Source organism: Nipponia nippon, unplaced genomic scaffold (genome assembly GCF_047370975.1).
Source record: "Nipponia nippon isolate SJK-2023a ecotype South Korea unplaced genomic scaffold, ASM4737097v1 scaffold_2, whole genome shotgun sequence".
NCBI lineage: Eukaryota > Metazoa > Chordata > Aves > Pelecaniformes > Threskiornithidae > Nipponia > Nipponia nippon.
The window spans coordinates 130,477,045-130,492,126 of NW_028262336.1; the positions used below are offsets into that span (position 1 = coordinate 130,477,045).

Genomic DNA, 15,082 nt, shown 5'->3' on the forward strand with positions numbered 1-15,082 from the left:
GGGAGAAGAGGGATCCGTCAGCACCGCGGCACCCAGCTCCCTCCGGCACCCGCGGCCACCCCCGGCCCACCGCATCCTACCTTGGCAATGGACTTGAGCCATTCCCGAGCGGAATCGGGGCTCTCCAGCCCAAAGAGGTAGAGCCTCTCCGACTCGATGTAGACCTCGAACGTGCTCTCGATCCTGTGGGAGGGAGGGAAAGGGAAGCCTGGATGCCTGCGGGTGGTGGGACAGAGCTGGTTGGGTGCCAGGGGCGTCCCGGGTAGGGAGAACATCCCGCTGCACGTCTGCCACCGGCTCCGCCAATGGCCGGTCCCATTTGGGATCCCCCCACCGCGTCCCCGGGCCCTGCAGCATCCCCGTGCTGCCATGCATGCTCCGACGGGGAGCTCAGGGGCTGCAAAGGGCTTGCAAGGGGGTTACAAAGGGGTTGCAGCGGGGCTGCAAAGGGATCGCAAAGGGACTGAAATGGGGTTGCAAAGGGGCTGCAAAGGGGTTGGAAAGGGATCACAGGGGGGTTACAAAGGGGCTGCAAAGGGGCTGCAGAAAAGTTACAAAGGGGCTGCAAAGAGGTTACAAAGGAGTTACAAAGGGGCTGCAAAGGGGTTTCAAAGAGGTTGCAAAGGGCCTGCAAAGGGGTTGCAGAGGGGTTACAGAGGGGCTGCAAAGGGGTTGCAGAGGGGGATTGCAAAGGGGCTGCAGAGGAGTTAAAAAGGGGTTGCAAAGGGATTGCAGAGGGGTTGCAAAGGGGGCTGCAAAAGATTTACACAGACTCCTTGCAAAGACAGCTGGGTCGGCAGGCCACAAGTGCTGGGGGGGCCAGCGGTGGGGCTGGGGACAGCAGTCGCCCTGTGCCACCACCCGTGAGCGATGCAGCGGCCACGCTCAGCCCTGCGGGAGCAGAGAGGATGGCGGGGTGCTATAGGGCGGCGCGCGGGGGCACAGCCTTACCCGTGGGCGTGGGGCGGGTTGTTCACCAGGCAGACGATCTCCTCCACCTTGATCTCGCCGTTGGGCACGGCGTTGCGGTCGTTCTCGTAGTAGCTGAGGACGCCGTCCTGCAGCGTGCACCACCGCCGGCTGAACTCTGCGCAGCACAGGATGGTGCTGGGCAGCCCCGCATGCTCCGGCCAGCCCGAGGTTGCCCACCAGCCCAGCCTGGGTGGCCCCGCAGCACCCACTGTGTGCCCACCCACTGGTGACCCCCCCTTGAACAAGGCTGGCTGGGTGACGCTGCACCTCCCTGGTGCCTTAGCAGCGCCCTGGGGAGCAGGGGACAGTGCGATCCCCCTGCCAGCACCCCTTTTGGGGCCGGCTCTGAGCGCCCCCATCCCCCTGCACCCCTATTTCACAGCCCCGTGGGCCCCCACACACCTTCCTGGCCCTTCCGCTCGCCGACGGGCTTGGCCATGGAGGGGGTCTTGTAGAGGAAGCCATTGTGGGTGACGGAGGGCAGGGGCACCGAGTAGGGCTTCTCCTCGCTGCCCCCCACCTCCAGGCGCGGCATCTCTGCAAACGGGGTGACAACCTGTTACAGGGGGGCTGCACCCCCCTGCAGACCCCCCCCCCCAAAAAAGCGCTGCCAGTGGGGATTACAAATCAGCGAGGTCAGGCTTATCCGCCGGGAGGGCATCCCACATCCCGCATCCCCCCTGCAGCCCAGCCCCAGGCACTGAGCTGGGATGGGATGGGGATGCTATGGGAAGGTGGGGACCGGACTCCCCCACCAGTGAGGTCTCTCCCGGGCTGTCCCAGGTCCCTGCTGCTCCGCGGGAGAAGGGCAGTGCTGCGGCTGAAATAACGGCCCAGGGCTCTGCCACAGCCTCCCCGGGCATGTCCCCCGCCTCAGTTTCCCCACCTTGCCTGCCAGCGAGAGGCATCCCCCCATTTCATCCAGAGACCAGGCAGAGATGGGGTGCAGGGCACCCCTAAAACACCCCCAGCTCAGACGGTGGGGCTGCCCGGAGCTCTAGACACGGGGAAACCCAGGAGGATGCAGAGCCCTGCTCCACACACGGCACTAGGCTCGTCAATCCCAGCAATCCCGGGACTCTGGAGATGCCTGCCGGAGCCAGCCCTGGTGGGATGGGCTCAGGGGTTTGGTTTTCTCCAGCTCACCGGGGCGGCCGGGAGGCCTCGCTGCTCTCCCAGACCCTTTTGTGCTGACATGTCTGGAACAGCAGGGCCAGCCCCAGTCCTGGGTGAGCTCCAGCTTCCGCAGGACGGACTTGGCTGCCGAGGCAGCGAGGGAGGTGACGGCTATGGCAGGCGCCGGCCGGCCCCGGCACACCTCCATCCCGGCTGCCTGAGCTTTCCAGGGCCGGAGGTTCCCCCCGCGTTAGGGCGCGGATCGGTCCCGGGGGAGCCGTCAGCCCACCCGGAGCGGGGCTCGCTGGGGTGGGCAGGTTTAGCGGCACGGGAGGGGGTTTTTAGGGGGATGCTCTGCAAAATGGTTGGACCCAATGCTCGAGTGGGGGCTGCCCATCTGGCAGGGGGGACATCCCCCGAGGCTGCCGGGGATGCCCGCAGCGTGCCAGGATGGTGCGGGAGAGCTGGCCGTGTCCCTCCCGGTGCCTGGAGCACCAGCCTGCATCCCCAGCGGGGCTCTGGACCTGTGTCCCCGGCTGGGACAGAGCCTCCCTCCCCGGCTCCCACCCGAGGGTGCGGGGGGCTCCCCAAAGCCCCTCTGCCCTCTCCTGGGGTGCACAGAGCCCAGCAGTGCCAAGCAGCCAGAAAGCCCCGTGCCGGGAAGCCGCTGGGCAGGATACAGAGCTGGGACCAGCTCAAAACATCGCTGCATCCCCCGGGACACCGCAGCAGCTCTCCTCCTCAGCTCCGGGAACGCCGGCGGTGGGTTTAAGCCCATGGGGGCTTCGAGGGGTCAGCCCTTACCTGAGGTTTTGTTGTGGAGCAGGAACTCCATCTGCAGCCTCTGCCCGCTCTTCTCGGCCAGGGCCAGGGGCGTCGGGCACTGGGGGTCCCCGGTGGCACAGGTCACCGCCGCCCCGCAGAAGAGCAGAGCCTGCGTCTCCGCCAGGTCACTGGTGGTGACGGCCGCGCACAGAGCCTGCAGCAGAGCCGGGAGGGCGGCGGGTGAGGCCAAAGGCTCCCGAAGAGGAGGAGATGCACCGCGAGGAGCCACCCCGGTGAACGGAGTGGGGTGGGAGCGCGGCGAGCAGCCAGACCCCCGCCGCCTCCCAGCCGCCTGGGCAGGACAAAGGAGGCTGGAACTGGGAGAAAAAGTTTGGAGCAGGCAGCAAATCCCTCCCTTAAGGAGCCGGGGTGAAGTCATACAGCAGCGGGGCGGGACGGGCTAGCTGGAGCAGAAAAACAAACAAGCCCACATGCGAATTCCCGCGGCCACCCGGGCCCCAGCGCGCCCCTGGCTCTTGTGCAAACACGGCAGCACCGAAGGCCGCTGGCGGAGCGGGGAGGCGAAGGGCCGGCGGCCGGAGAGCCAGGATGGCATTCCCTGTGCCGGTTGTCCAGCCCAGCACCCTGCCGGGACCAGGAATGGGTGCCCCAGCCGGGGATGTGGGGTGCTGGCCAGGCACCTCTGCCCCCACCGCTGCAGGGTGCTCCGGGGGCTTCGAGCTGCTGCAACCAGGGCACCCACCCGGGACCAGCCGGCCTGGAACCCCACTCCAGCCCAATGCTGGATGCCAACGCCATTTCCGAGCCAGGAGAGATGAACCCTGGGGGGGGTCTGGCTGTGGGAAGGGGGATCCCACCTCGGACTGGGCTCTCCAGCCTGGAAACGAAGCTGGTTGTGCCCCATCCCAGAGGTGTCACCCTGTCCCCGCAGCCAGCTTGTCCCTCCTGGAGACCCCAGGCTTCAGCTCGCGGTGCACAGTGGGGACGTAGGGTGTGTGGCAGGGGCTGGGGTGATACAGGCAGGGATACAGGCAGGGAGGGAGGGTGGGAAACCATCCAGCTCCATGCACAAGGCTGGGCAGCCTGCTCGGGAAGAGACCTTGCTCCCCAAAACAACCTCAGGACCCTGGCTCAGCACCACTTAGCACCCAGGTGGGACCCCCAAGATGGTACCCGGCCCTGGGGGCCACTGACCCTGTTGAGCTCCTCCTGGTTGCCGAAGAGCGGGTGGTAGCGGCGGTACTTGCCCTCCCGGTATTTGGCGATGAGGAAGCGCCTCCTGTCCTGGCTGCCGCTGGCGGGGCCGATGGCCTCGCTGGGGGGCACGTTGGCGGCCCAGAACTGGTTGGCCACGGCATTGCCGATCTGGTGGAAGAGCTGCGGGGACAAGGAGAGGCCGACGTGACGGTGCCACCGGTGGATGGAGCATGGCCGGGAATGGGGGCTTTGTGGGGAGTCTCCGGGGGTCTTTGGCGGCGGGGGGGGGGGGGGTGAGCACGGCAGTAGCTGTGCTTACGGGGACGTTCACGGCCCAAAGGCGCTGCGTTACTGCTGGCCGGGGGAGCAGCGGGCTGCAGGCAGCGCAGCGGGTGACGATGGGTGGTGCACGGGGAGCGGGGGCCCCAGGTGGGCAGGGCGCAGGAGCACCCACCCGCTGCAGGCACGCAGGGCTGCTCCCTGCCCAGCCCCATCTCCCGGCAGCACCGACGGCTCAGCCCCGGTGTCTGGCAGCCCCCGCAGCCGCTGACCCCCCCTTCCTGCCCTGGAAAATCACATCTGGAAAGCAGCGCCCAGCTGTGGGCGATGGCGGGGGGGGGGATGCTCAGCATCCATCGGGGTGGATTTAAAGGGCTTTCCGTGGCTCCTCGCCATCCCAAGCGGTGCTCAGCCCAGCATTAAGCAGCAGGGGTTTCGCCCTGTCTCAGGGAGCCCCACATCACCCCAGCAAGCCCACGGGGTGCTCTGCCAGCACCCCCAAGCTCTTTGGGGTGGCACGGGTGCAAGCGGGGCCGGGGGTCGAGGAGGGGCTGGAGCAGGCAGTGGGGCCGGAGGTGTTGGCAGCAGCTCCCCGCCAGCCCGGCGGGGTTCAGGGCAGCCTTCCCGGAGAGGGGAGGGGAAGGGGAGCAGCCGCAGGCAGCAGCTGGAAGCGTTTGGGGGCTCAGGGAGCAGGCGATGCCGGAGGCGGGGGCTGTGCGGGTGGGACGCCAGGCAGGAATGCAGGATCCGACCGGGACGGCTGGGAAGAGTGAGGCCAGCCAGGGTCTCCCGGCTGGAAATGGCGGCTGGGTTGGGTCTGGTAACAAAGCCTGGCTCCCCGCTTCTCGCCCCGGCGCTGGCTGCGCCGATGCATTCCTCCGCACCGGTGGCCGCACCGCTTCGGGGGGCTGCTCTGCTGCTTGGCCCCGCGCCCTAGCCCCATGGCTCTGCAGCCATCTCCCCACGGCCGCTCCGGCAGCTCTGCAGCCGTCTCCCCATGGACACACAGACGCCGTCTGTCTGCAGCGCAGGCATGCAAGCACTGTGCCTGGGTGGGTGCCAGCTCTCCACAGACCACGGGGACGGGGGGCTGCTGGGGGTCCCCTCCCCAACCAAGCCACACCGCAGTGTCACCCCAAGGGGCTTGGATCAGGCTGGAAAAACCCTGCCATGCTCCTGTAGTCCCCGGCCCATAGCCAGCGGTTCCACCATGGGGAGGGGGCTTCTCCCCCCAAAAGGGCTTTTGGTCTGCGCCAATACCTCGATCAGCTCCTCCGTCCACACCTTCCTGTCCATCTTCAGGCTCCGGACTTTGGTGATGCCGGGACCCAAGCCCCGGTGCTCCCCTGCCGGCGAGACGAGCCGTTAGGGACCTGGTTTTGGGGTGGGAGAGGCCAAGCCACCAGGATCCCCTGTGTCTCGCACCCTGCATCCCTCCCCAAGGCAGGGGATGCGCGGCCCCTTCTCGCCCCCCGGGATGCGGGTACCTGCACATCTCTTGCAGATGACGACGCAGAGGTTGATGGAGGCCCAGTCGGGCTTGGGCGAGCCGCAGTCGGCGCAGAAGCGGTTGGACTCCACCACCCAGATCCTCTCCGCCACCTCCGAGTTGGAGAGAGCCTCGGCGATGGACTGCTGCATGGCTTCCACCCACTCCTCCTTCTCTTGGTCCGAGTCAGCGGAGAAGCTGCCAGCGGGGATGGGGGTGAAGGACGGCACGGCTGCGGCGGGGGGCAGCACCGCCAGCACCCCCTCCCCTCCCTCAGCTCACCTGAAGATCCTGTATGGCGTCGTGAGGTCGAAGCCCCTGCGGTCCACCTCCTTGACGTTTCCCACGTTCATCTCGATGTAGGTGATGCCGATCCCCAGCCGATAGTCCTGGTGGGCGAGGGCGGGCAGAGGGGTGAGGGAGGGCAGCGGGGTCCCCCCTCCCAGGGGGGTACGGATGATGCTCTCCCTGCAGGAGCTGCTGCCAGGGCTGCCCGCGCTGCTGCCCACACACTGCGCCGGTGCCGGTGGCTGGGAGCTGGGGTCCCCGTCCCCCTTCCCAGCCCAGCTCCCAGCCCCAGGGGTGCATGGGGTGCCGCAGGCTCTGGGGCAGCTGCAGTGGGTGCGATGCTCCTGGGGGACCCCAAGGCTCAGAGCCAGCGGGGAGAGGGGGGCTGCAGCCCGGGGGTCACCAGCCTGCGGGGTCTGAGCCGTCCCCGTTTGGGGGTTGGCAGCCCCGCAGTACACCAGCTCACTGCCACTCCACTCTGGCTGTGGACATGAAGGGAAGGGGTCCCCCTTGAAATGGCATCGGGGTCCCCCGTGGTGTCACAGACCCCCCCAGCCACCCACCTCCACGTTCTTGTAGAGGAAAACTTTGTCCCCCACCACCGCCACGAACAGCTTGTGCTTAAACCCCCGCAGCTCCAGGAAGCCACTCTTGTCGGCCAGGTTGGCGGCACCGTTGGTGGTCGGGGACATCAACGTCCTCTCCAGAGCTTTGTTCTTCCGCTCCTCCGCGATCTGCTGCAGGGTCCGTATCCACTCGTTACGGTCCGCTGTGGGGCCAGAGGGGAGACAGGTCAGGATCAGCCCCGGAGCCAGGAGCCTCCGGCGCTCATCCCTTGGGCCAGGGGAGGGGGAGCGGCTGGGGCCACCTATGAGCAGGGACCCCCATCACTCACCGTCGCTCTCGGCCCGAAACACGAAGTGGCGGTTGTTGGTGATGACCTCGAATTTCTGGTCCCCAACGCTGGCGACGCGGGAGATGGAGGAGACGGGGATGAACCGCTTGGAGTAGGCGTCCTGGGGCAGGGCAGGGGTGGGGAGAGACACACTGCTCAGCATGGCGGCCGCGGGGAGACGGGATGGGTGCTGCCCTGGGCTCGCCATGCTGAGACCGTCAGGATCAGGGAGGCTCCAAGCATCCCACATCCCACCCTGACCTCCCCCAGTGCCGGCAGCCCCCCAGCAGCCATCCGTTGTTGCTGCCCGGGATGCTGCCCCTCGGCACGGCCACATCTCGTGGCCAGGATGCCCAGAGGGACATGGTCTCGCTGGGGCGGCTCCTCTGCCACCTTCTCACCCCGAGCCCCCAGGTCCTTCCTCCCCACTCACCTTTTCAGTGTCAAAATAGCGGAGGTAGTCGGCGTCGAGCTTCACCCAGCGCTTCTGGTAGATGTAGGACCTGGGAAGGGACCGGAGGGACCCGTTGGAGGGGACAGGGTGACCCAGCTGCACCGGTGCTGCAGCCCACCGGAGGCCGGTGCTGCTCCTGAGGGTGCTGGGGTGCAGGAGGGGTGGTACGAGCCCCCCGGGGCCGCAGCAGCCCCCTCCCTGCTCGCCCCTCACCGGCCCCAGCCCCGCGGCACGGGCAGTGCCGTGCCAGGCAGCACTGGCAGCTCCGGGCTGCACCGTGCGCCCTTGAACTGGGGGCCGCTCCGCTTGTGCCTTCACGCCCCAGTTGCCAAAAGCCTGGGGCCACCTCGCCATCGATCCTGCGCCGTGTCCCCAGCCCTCGTGTCACTGCTGATGGGGACTTCATGCTTTCCTCCGGGCACCAATTAAAACATGGAGCTGGGAAAGGGGGCTGCCCCTGAAAGCCCCCCAAATCCCTATTTGCGCTTACTGCCCAGGACCTACAAGCTGGTGAGGGTTCAAGCCAGGGGACACGTGCCAGGCGGTGCTGGTGGCACCCGGGGCTCTTGCACAGCAGCAGGAGAAGCCGAGTATCTCTATCGGGATGGGGGTGCAGGGGGGGACCCCGGGGCTGGAGCAGAGCCCACCAGGGACCCCCTCGCCCTCCCCAGCCCTGCATGCAGGCTGGCCGCACAGCACAGGGCAAGGCGTTAAACCCTGCAGCCCATCCACCCCAGCATCAGGGCTGCAGGAGAAGCCAAGCGAGTCCCACCGCCCTGCGATGCAGCTCCCCACCAGCACCGCACCCCCAGGGACCCCCATCGCCCTGCCAGCCCCCAGCCCCGCAGCGGCTGTTGCTTAAGGCTTTGTTTGCTCAGGACGGGTTTCGCCATCGCCGCACGTGACCCCAGCACTTGGCCTTTACGTAACCAGCAGCAGAAACCGGGATTAAAAGCCCTCGGCTCTGCCGTAGGCTCTCCCGCTCCCCATCAGGAGCTCGTCCCTGTCCCATGGGGTACAGAGACCCCCAGCCCTGCTCTGACCTCCAGCTGCTTTTAGCTGCTGGGGGGGGTTGGGGTTTCTGGTTTTCCTTCCATTGCCTTCCCCAGGCTCCAGCTCCACCCCAAGCAGCCGCCGGAGCAGCTTCCCAGGGACCTTCCAGCTGCTCTCACTTCCCCAGCAGCCCAGCTGCTCCGCTGCAAGCAGCCGGAGCTTCCTCCTCCTCGGTGGGACTGCAGCCTCAGGCCTTCCTCGTAGCCCAGATTAAGCAGCCCTCAAATATCCCTCACGTCTCCTGCTTGATTTTTGCCTCCCGGCTGGCACGGTGGCTCCCTGAGCTGGTTCTGCACCGGGGTGGGGGCAAGCATGCTCCCTGCACATGCTGTGCTCCCCGGTGCATGCTGTGCTCCCCGTGCATGCCGGGCTTGCTGGGCTCCCTGGGCTCGCTGTGCACGCTGTGCTTGCTGAACTTGCTGGGCTCGCTGGGCTCACTGGGCTTGCTGGTCCTCCCTGGGCTCCCTGTGCACACTGGGCTCGCTCGCCCTCGAGCACGTGGACACGCACCCAGCAGACCCCATAGTTTTACTTCTGCAACCGGGCGCTCTGCATCAGCACCGACGGCAGCACAGCTCAAGCAAGGCTCCAGGGCTGCAAAACGCCGGGGTTGGGACTGGCATCCTGCGGGCACTACCAGCAACGTCTCCTCCCGTGGCAAACATGGAGAAGACAAAGCCCACATGCGTCCAGCGGCGGAGCCGGGGTGGCGGCGATGTCGGGAGGAAGCCAGCCCCAGCACCCCGCTTCTCCCCTGCCAGATGCTTTTTGGGGTCATTGCTATTTCAGGGCTTCCCCAGGGCAAAGGCAGCTCGTTTCCCAGCGAGCCCGCCACACGGCGTGGGGCTGGGGGTAAGTCTGAGCTGCAGCCTTCCCTCCTCCTCCTCCTCAGCCAGCTCAGCGCAACCGTTGGTGGCACCTGCTCTGAGGAAGGCTCTTTCACCAAAAATGGGCATTTTTAACCTAAATCGGGGGGTAGGAGGGAGCTGAAGGAACTCCTTAGGATGGCTTTTCACCGAAGCAAAATTACACCCCCACGAGCAGGAATTACAGGCGGAAAAAGGAGGGGGGAGGCAGCGGCGAGGGGGTCTGCACCCCCCCGGCACATCACTCACCCCTGCGGCGGGTTCTTGTCCAGCCACCCTGCTTTGATGGTGGGCGAGAGCGGGGCGGCGGCGGTGCCCTCCATGCCGACGCCGAGCGTGCCGGGGCTGCTGCCGGAGACGGTGCGTGTGGGTGGGCGCGGGCTGGGGTCGTTGTCGCTCCAGCCGCTGCCGCTGCTGGGGATGAGGAGCCGAGGGAGGGGGTTAAGAGCTGGCGGTTCCCGGGGGGGCTGGCGGCCACGCAGGCACGGCCCCCCCGCACGCTTCGGCCTCCCCGTGCCCTTCCCCGAGGCGCGGGCAATGGGAGAGCCAGCTGTTTGCTGGTGGCAGTCCCCTTGGCGGGGGTCCCGGCGCGTCCCCCAGCTCCTGGGACAGCAGGGAGCCGGGTCACAGCCCTGGGAAGGGGGACGGGGGCACCCCCAGGGCCACAGCCCCAAACCCTGAGACAGGCAGAGCTGCTCTCTGCTCGTGCATGCACACACGCGCTCCCACTCACGAGTCCTGCCTGGCCGTGCGTGCACACGCACCCGCATCCCGTGAAGCCGTGCAGACACGAGAAACCTGGCACACCCCTATGCACAAGTGCTCTCTGCCTGTGCATACACACCCCCCCCAAGCATCCCCTGGCACGCACACACGTCCCTTGCCTATACATGCACACACATGCATGTAAAATATCACCAGCTGTGCATGCACACACACACGCATGCACACAAATATCCCCAAGTCAGGCATTTGCATCCCGTCCATGCACGCGCGCACGCCCCTGCACAAGCATCCCCAGCTCTGCACACACGTGCGCGCGTGCACACACACACACACACACACAAAAACCCCTGCCCGCGTGCGGTTGTGCAGATTCCTTGCCTGTGCCTGCACGCACTGCACTCCTGCCCATGCGCACACATACATGTCCCCTGCCCGTGCACACACACACACGCGCGGCCGAAGAGCTCCTACTTGGCGGGGGGAGCATCGTAGTAGTCCTCAATGAGCTCGTCCTCGCTGAAGAGGCTGTTGACACGCAGGGACCGCGGCCGCCCCGTCATGGGTTCAGCATCCTCCTGCGGGGACAGACGTGGCTGATGTGGGCAGCCCCGCGCCCTCCCCGCTGCCCGGAGCTCACGGTGGGGTCCCCTTGCTGACCCTGCCTGCCTGCACCACGAGGGATGGGCAGGGAATCGACAGAGAAAGAGAGGTCCAGATGCAGAATCATGGCCCACGTTTCCTGGGTCTGCAGCTGCCCACGGTGCCGGGGGTGCCCGCGCGATGCCGGCCCCGGGAAGGGGCACGCTTCTGCCCGCAGCAGGATGGAAACGCGGCTGCAGGGAGGAGCTGAGTGCCAGGCACATCATTTATAGAAACAAAAAAAGTCTGTGCTTGCTGAGACATCCTGCATTTCCTCTTCGTGGGCCAGGGCTGGGCACACGCGTGTGGCTGAGAGCTGTCATGGGGGTGCCCGTGGCTGCAGGCTGGGGGCGAAGGGTGGCCAGGCAGGAGCAGGCAGCAGAGAGCCCCTGCCAGCAAGTTGCCACGGGTGTTTATCCACAAGCCCGCGCTGCAGCCCCTGGGGCAGGGGTGGCTGGGCCGGGGTTGGAGGCAGCCCCGGCACCGTCTCTCCCATCAGCCTGTTCGCAGGCGAAGGCGGATGGGGGGCTCCAGGTGCTCAGGGGTCTCTCTGGCTGCTGCAACCCCTCAAATCCAGCCAGACCCACCCAAACTCAGCCTCGAGAGTGCAGGACAGATATAAACCCCCAATCCGGGGATTAAATTCAGGCTGCGATGCTGCAGATGTCCACTAGCACGCACTCTGTGCACGCAAGTTTGCAGACAGGCTGCATGGCGGTGCTGCTCCCCCGGGGATCTTGGGGCTGCCCGTGGGCCGCTTCCAGCACCCGTGGGAGACCCGGTGGGTGCTCGGCAAGGCAGAGCCCCCTCTCTGGCCGCTGCAGACATGCTCCTCCAATCCTCCCCAGTATCTCCAAAGCAGGCCAACGCCAGCGCCTCTCCCTCAGGGACAGTCGCCCCGCTCGCTCCTCCCCATCACCAAGCCCCAGGTGGGACCAACCTTGTCAGCCATCTCCCCTGCGGGACTGGCTAATTCCTCCTCCCAGGCGCAGTCCTCGTAGTCCGAGTCATCTGCAAAAACGGAGGGAAGATGCTGGGAATCAGCACAGAGGGGTCCCGTCACCCCCTGCCACCCCTCTGCATGGGGATGTGCCGGTGCCAGAGCCCGGCGGGGAGGATGCCGGCTCTGCCCTTGGCAAACAACCGCTCCATCGGTTCAACAGTAGGGGTTTTAGCAAGGAGTTTGGAGAAGAGCAGGGAAGGGCAAAGTCCTGCTGGTGGCAGCTCCCGGCACCATCACGACCCTCCCAGCACAACCGGGAGGGGACTTGGGTGCCACCAGCCCCGGCACCGCAGCTTTTGGTGCAGAGGAGCCGCCGACCCGTCGGGGCTCAGGGCAGGAGCAACTTTCCACCCCACACCCTCCCGACAGAAGGATAACTTTTCTGTCCATGGCCTCTCCTAGCTTTTGAAGCACCCCCCAGCTCCCAGTTAAACCAGTGCCGCTTCCCGCATGGCTACTGGCCAAGCTGGACCCTGGGCAGGCACCCAGCACCCCGCAGAGCCCTGCCCTTCCTCTTCCTTTCAGCAGAGCTATTCAAGCTGGATTAGAGCTATTAAATAAAAGAGCAGATAAGGCTGAGTTATTGCTGTTACGCTGCAGCAGAGCCCGAACCACCTCGGGCAGCCCCCAACCGGGGCTGCTCCCCAGGCAATGCTTCGGGACCAGAGCTGCGCCCCGGCACGGGGTCCCCAGCTCAGCATCCCTCCCTGCAGCTGCTCGGGCCCCGGTGACCCCCCGAGGAGGGGGCTGGGGGTGCAAAGAGGTGCCGAAGGCTTTGCAGGGAGCCGGGGGTCCCAGCGCCGGGGCTGGCGGCTGCGTCCTGCTCCTGCCGTGCTCCCCCGGCACCCTCCAGCCCCCACCTGCCGCAGCTCGGGGACATCCAAAGGCGCACGCATTTAACATCCCTGAGGGGTTTATTTTTTCCTCCCTGAATTGGCGCCGTTGCTTTCAGAGCCCATGCAAACCTTTGCTCTCCAAATCCCCAGCCCAAATCTTGCACTCCCTGAAATTCCCCAGCCCAGAAGGCAAAGGAGGGGATGGAGGAGGGAGGGACCCAGGCGAGGCCATGTAGGACAGAGGGACAAACTGACAGGGGAGGAAGGCACAGCACCCATGGGATGGGTGGTGGAGGATGGGCAGACAGACCCAGCCAGACATCCCAAGGGAGGATTTGGGACAGGGAAAGATTTGGGGGGCCCAGGCGCGGGCCCCCTCATACTCACCAAACTCAGGCACGAAGGGGAGGCTGGCCTTGGACGGCAGCTCCGGCGGCAGCGGGGCCGGCGGCTTCGTGCGGGGAAGGAGGGCCGGCGGGGACGGGGGGATGCCGGGTGCTCTGTCGGGGACAGGGACCTCCTCTTTGGCAGGGATGCTGCGGGAGAGAGGAGCAAGCACTGCCTTACACCGGCCCCGGAGCTCCCTGCCCTGCCTTCCAAGCCCTGATGCACCCGCGGCCATCGGAGAGGGGTCCCGGGGTGCGAGAGGACCCCCAGCACAGCCAGCTCCGAAGGAACCAAACACCCCAAATCCCAGCAGACCCAAGCCCCCAGACCTAACAGCCTCCCATGGTAAAGGCTTCACCTTGTTCAGGCTATACTGGTGCTTTTCTAGCCTGAAAATATTTTCTGGCATCCAGCCTCACTTTCCTGTTGCTGCCGTGGCTCAGGTTCCTTATCTGGCTCTCGAGGACACCAGAAGCCACCTACAGCCTTGAAGCCCACGTCCCGGATCAGTTTTTTTTTTCTCCTCCAGACTAAACAACGGCGGTGCCGCTTCCTTGGCTGGTTTGCAAGTGGCCAAAGGGTCCCCCGAGCGGGACGGGGGTCCCGGAGATGCTCCCTTCCTACCCGGGTCCCCGCGGCGGGGTGGGCACAGGAGAGCCGGTGCGGCTGCTGGGGCAGCGAGAAGCCCCCTGGAAATGGAGCCTTGGGCTTCTCCCGGGTCAGCGAGCAGCACACCATGCCCCCAGCCCCAAAACCTTGGCCGGGGGAGGAGAGGGACCCCCGGGACTCTCCTCCTGCCTGCAGAGCCCCTGGGCAGCCCGTCTCGGCTGCCCCTGCCTCCTGTTCTCTGCTTGCTTCCTGCCGACAGGCAATAAATAGAAACCTCTGGGGTTATGGTATTTTTAAGGGCAGGAAATTAAGAGGAAGTTTTTTCAGGGTACAAAAATATGAGACATCTGATTGATCAGCCCTGAAGTCCGGGAGAGGGCAGAGGAGGCAGGCAGAGAGCAGGCAGGTCTGCCTGCTGCCACCCCGAACCCCCCGTAGCCCCACGGCCAGGCAGGTGAGCCCCAGGGGACCCACATGCTGGCAATGAAGCCACCATCCCCATCCCCGCTACCTCCCACCGCAGCCCCGAGCTGGAGCAGCCGGTGCAGGACCCTTCCCACCAAGCACCAACCCCTGGCACGGCTAACGCCGTCGCCCCATGGCCATGCTGGAGGAAGCTCAGCAGCGCCAAGGTTGCCCCCAGCACCCAGCGGTCTCTGGGGGTGGCCAGCCCCGCTCCCCAGCGATTCCCGACCCCACGGCCAGTGCATGAGAGCTTTCCCGGAGCTCGGGGCGAGCTGCGGAGAGGAAACTTCTCCCTCGGCTGCCTGCACAGAGCAGGGAGAGGACGAGCGCAGGCTCTCCTCTGGGTCAGGCTGACCTCATTTCTCAGCAGCCATTTCCATGGGAACCAGCCACAACCATCCATACATTAGGGAATGCTGGCAGGGCGGGCAGAGGAGTGCAGGCAGGGGAGCGTGGGCAGAGAGCTGTCTGGCAGCCCAGGGCAGCAGCGTTGCTCCCAGCAGCGCCAGGCAGGGGCTTGCTGGGGCGGGAGGCTGGCACCCAGGGGTGCAGGGACGCAGGGACAGGGAGGTGACAGTGTGAACGCCACAGAGCCCCTGGCAAGAGCCCGGCTGGCGTCTGCGTCTGCACGGCCACCCAGGATGGGGACTGGGAGCGGGGGGCTGCAGCGCGAGCCCCGCGGCCAGCAGTGAGGTGACGGTCCCCCCCGTCTGTCCCGTTTTCTGCAGGCACGGCGCGATGGCCAAGGACAAGCTCCGTCGCCTCGCCTCGTTGGGGACATCTCAGGAGGCTTTGGGAGGAAACCGTTTCAGCCCCCGGGGGCTGGCAGGGCGGGCAGCCGCAAAGCCCGGGCACAGATAACGCCCCAGTTCCCCAAAACACCCTCTCGATGCTCTGCCCGCTCTCCAGGTCATCCCCTGCTGCTGGAACAGCCCCAGGCCTCGTGTGTCCCCCCACGGCTCCGTGGGGCAGCGTGGGTGCTCCACCACCCCCTGCACCCCCTGGCCCCCCGCTCTGCCGCC

At 66.4% G+C, this 15,082-nt stretch overlaps 1 protein-coding gene across 12 annotated transcripts in view; it reads right to left on the bottom strand.

Moving 5' to 3' along the window:
- The window catches only part of ARAP1 (ArfGAP with RhoGAP domain, ankyrin repeat and PH domain 1), a 46,367-nt gene that overhangs the window by 13,600 nt on the left and 17,685 nt on the right, over positions 1-15,082 (bottom strand). For 10 of the 12 annotated variants that reach the window (XR_015704825.1, XR_015704826.1, XM_087758061.1 and 7 more), the window contains 15 exons: positions 12,987-13,135; positions 11,701-11,771; positions 10,593-10,696; positions 9,645-9,809; positions 7,456-7,525; positions 7,023-7,143; positions 6,691-6,896; positions 6,122-6,228; positions 5,838-6,037; positions 5,611-5,696; positions 4,069-4,251; positions 2,893-3,067; positions 1,375-1,509; positions 952-1,087; positions 81-183 (listed from right to left, as the gene is read on the bottom strand). Coding sequence is in view for 10 of the 12 variants with exons in the window: in XM_087758061.1 (XP_087614187.1) it covers positions 81-183; positions 952-1,087; positions 1,375-1,509; positions 2,893-3,067; positions 4,069-4,251; positions 5,611-5,696; positions 5,838-6,037; positions 6,122-6,228; positions 6,691-6,896; positions 7,023-7,143; positions 7,456-7,525; positions 9,645-9,809; positions 10,593-10,696; positions 11,701-11,771; positions 12,987-13,135 (2,011 nt within the window). In the remaining 2 variants the exon portion in view is untranslated. Of the gene's footprint in view, positions 1-80; positions 184-951; positions 1,088-1,374; positions 1,510-2,892; positions 3,068-4,068; positions 4,252-5,610; positions 5,697-5,837; positions 6,038-6,121; positions 6,229-6,690; positions 6,897-7,022; positions 7,144-7,455; positions 7,526-9,644; positions 9,810-10,592; positions 10,697-11,700; positions 11,772-12,986; positions 13,136-13,344; positions 13,439-15,082 lie in introns of those variants that run through there. The other 2 variants (XM_087758069.1, XM_087758065.1) reach the window with 2 other exon arrangements.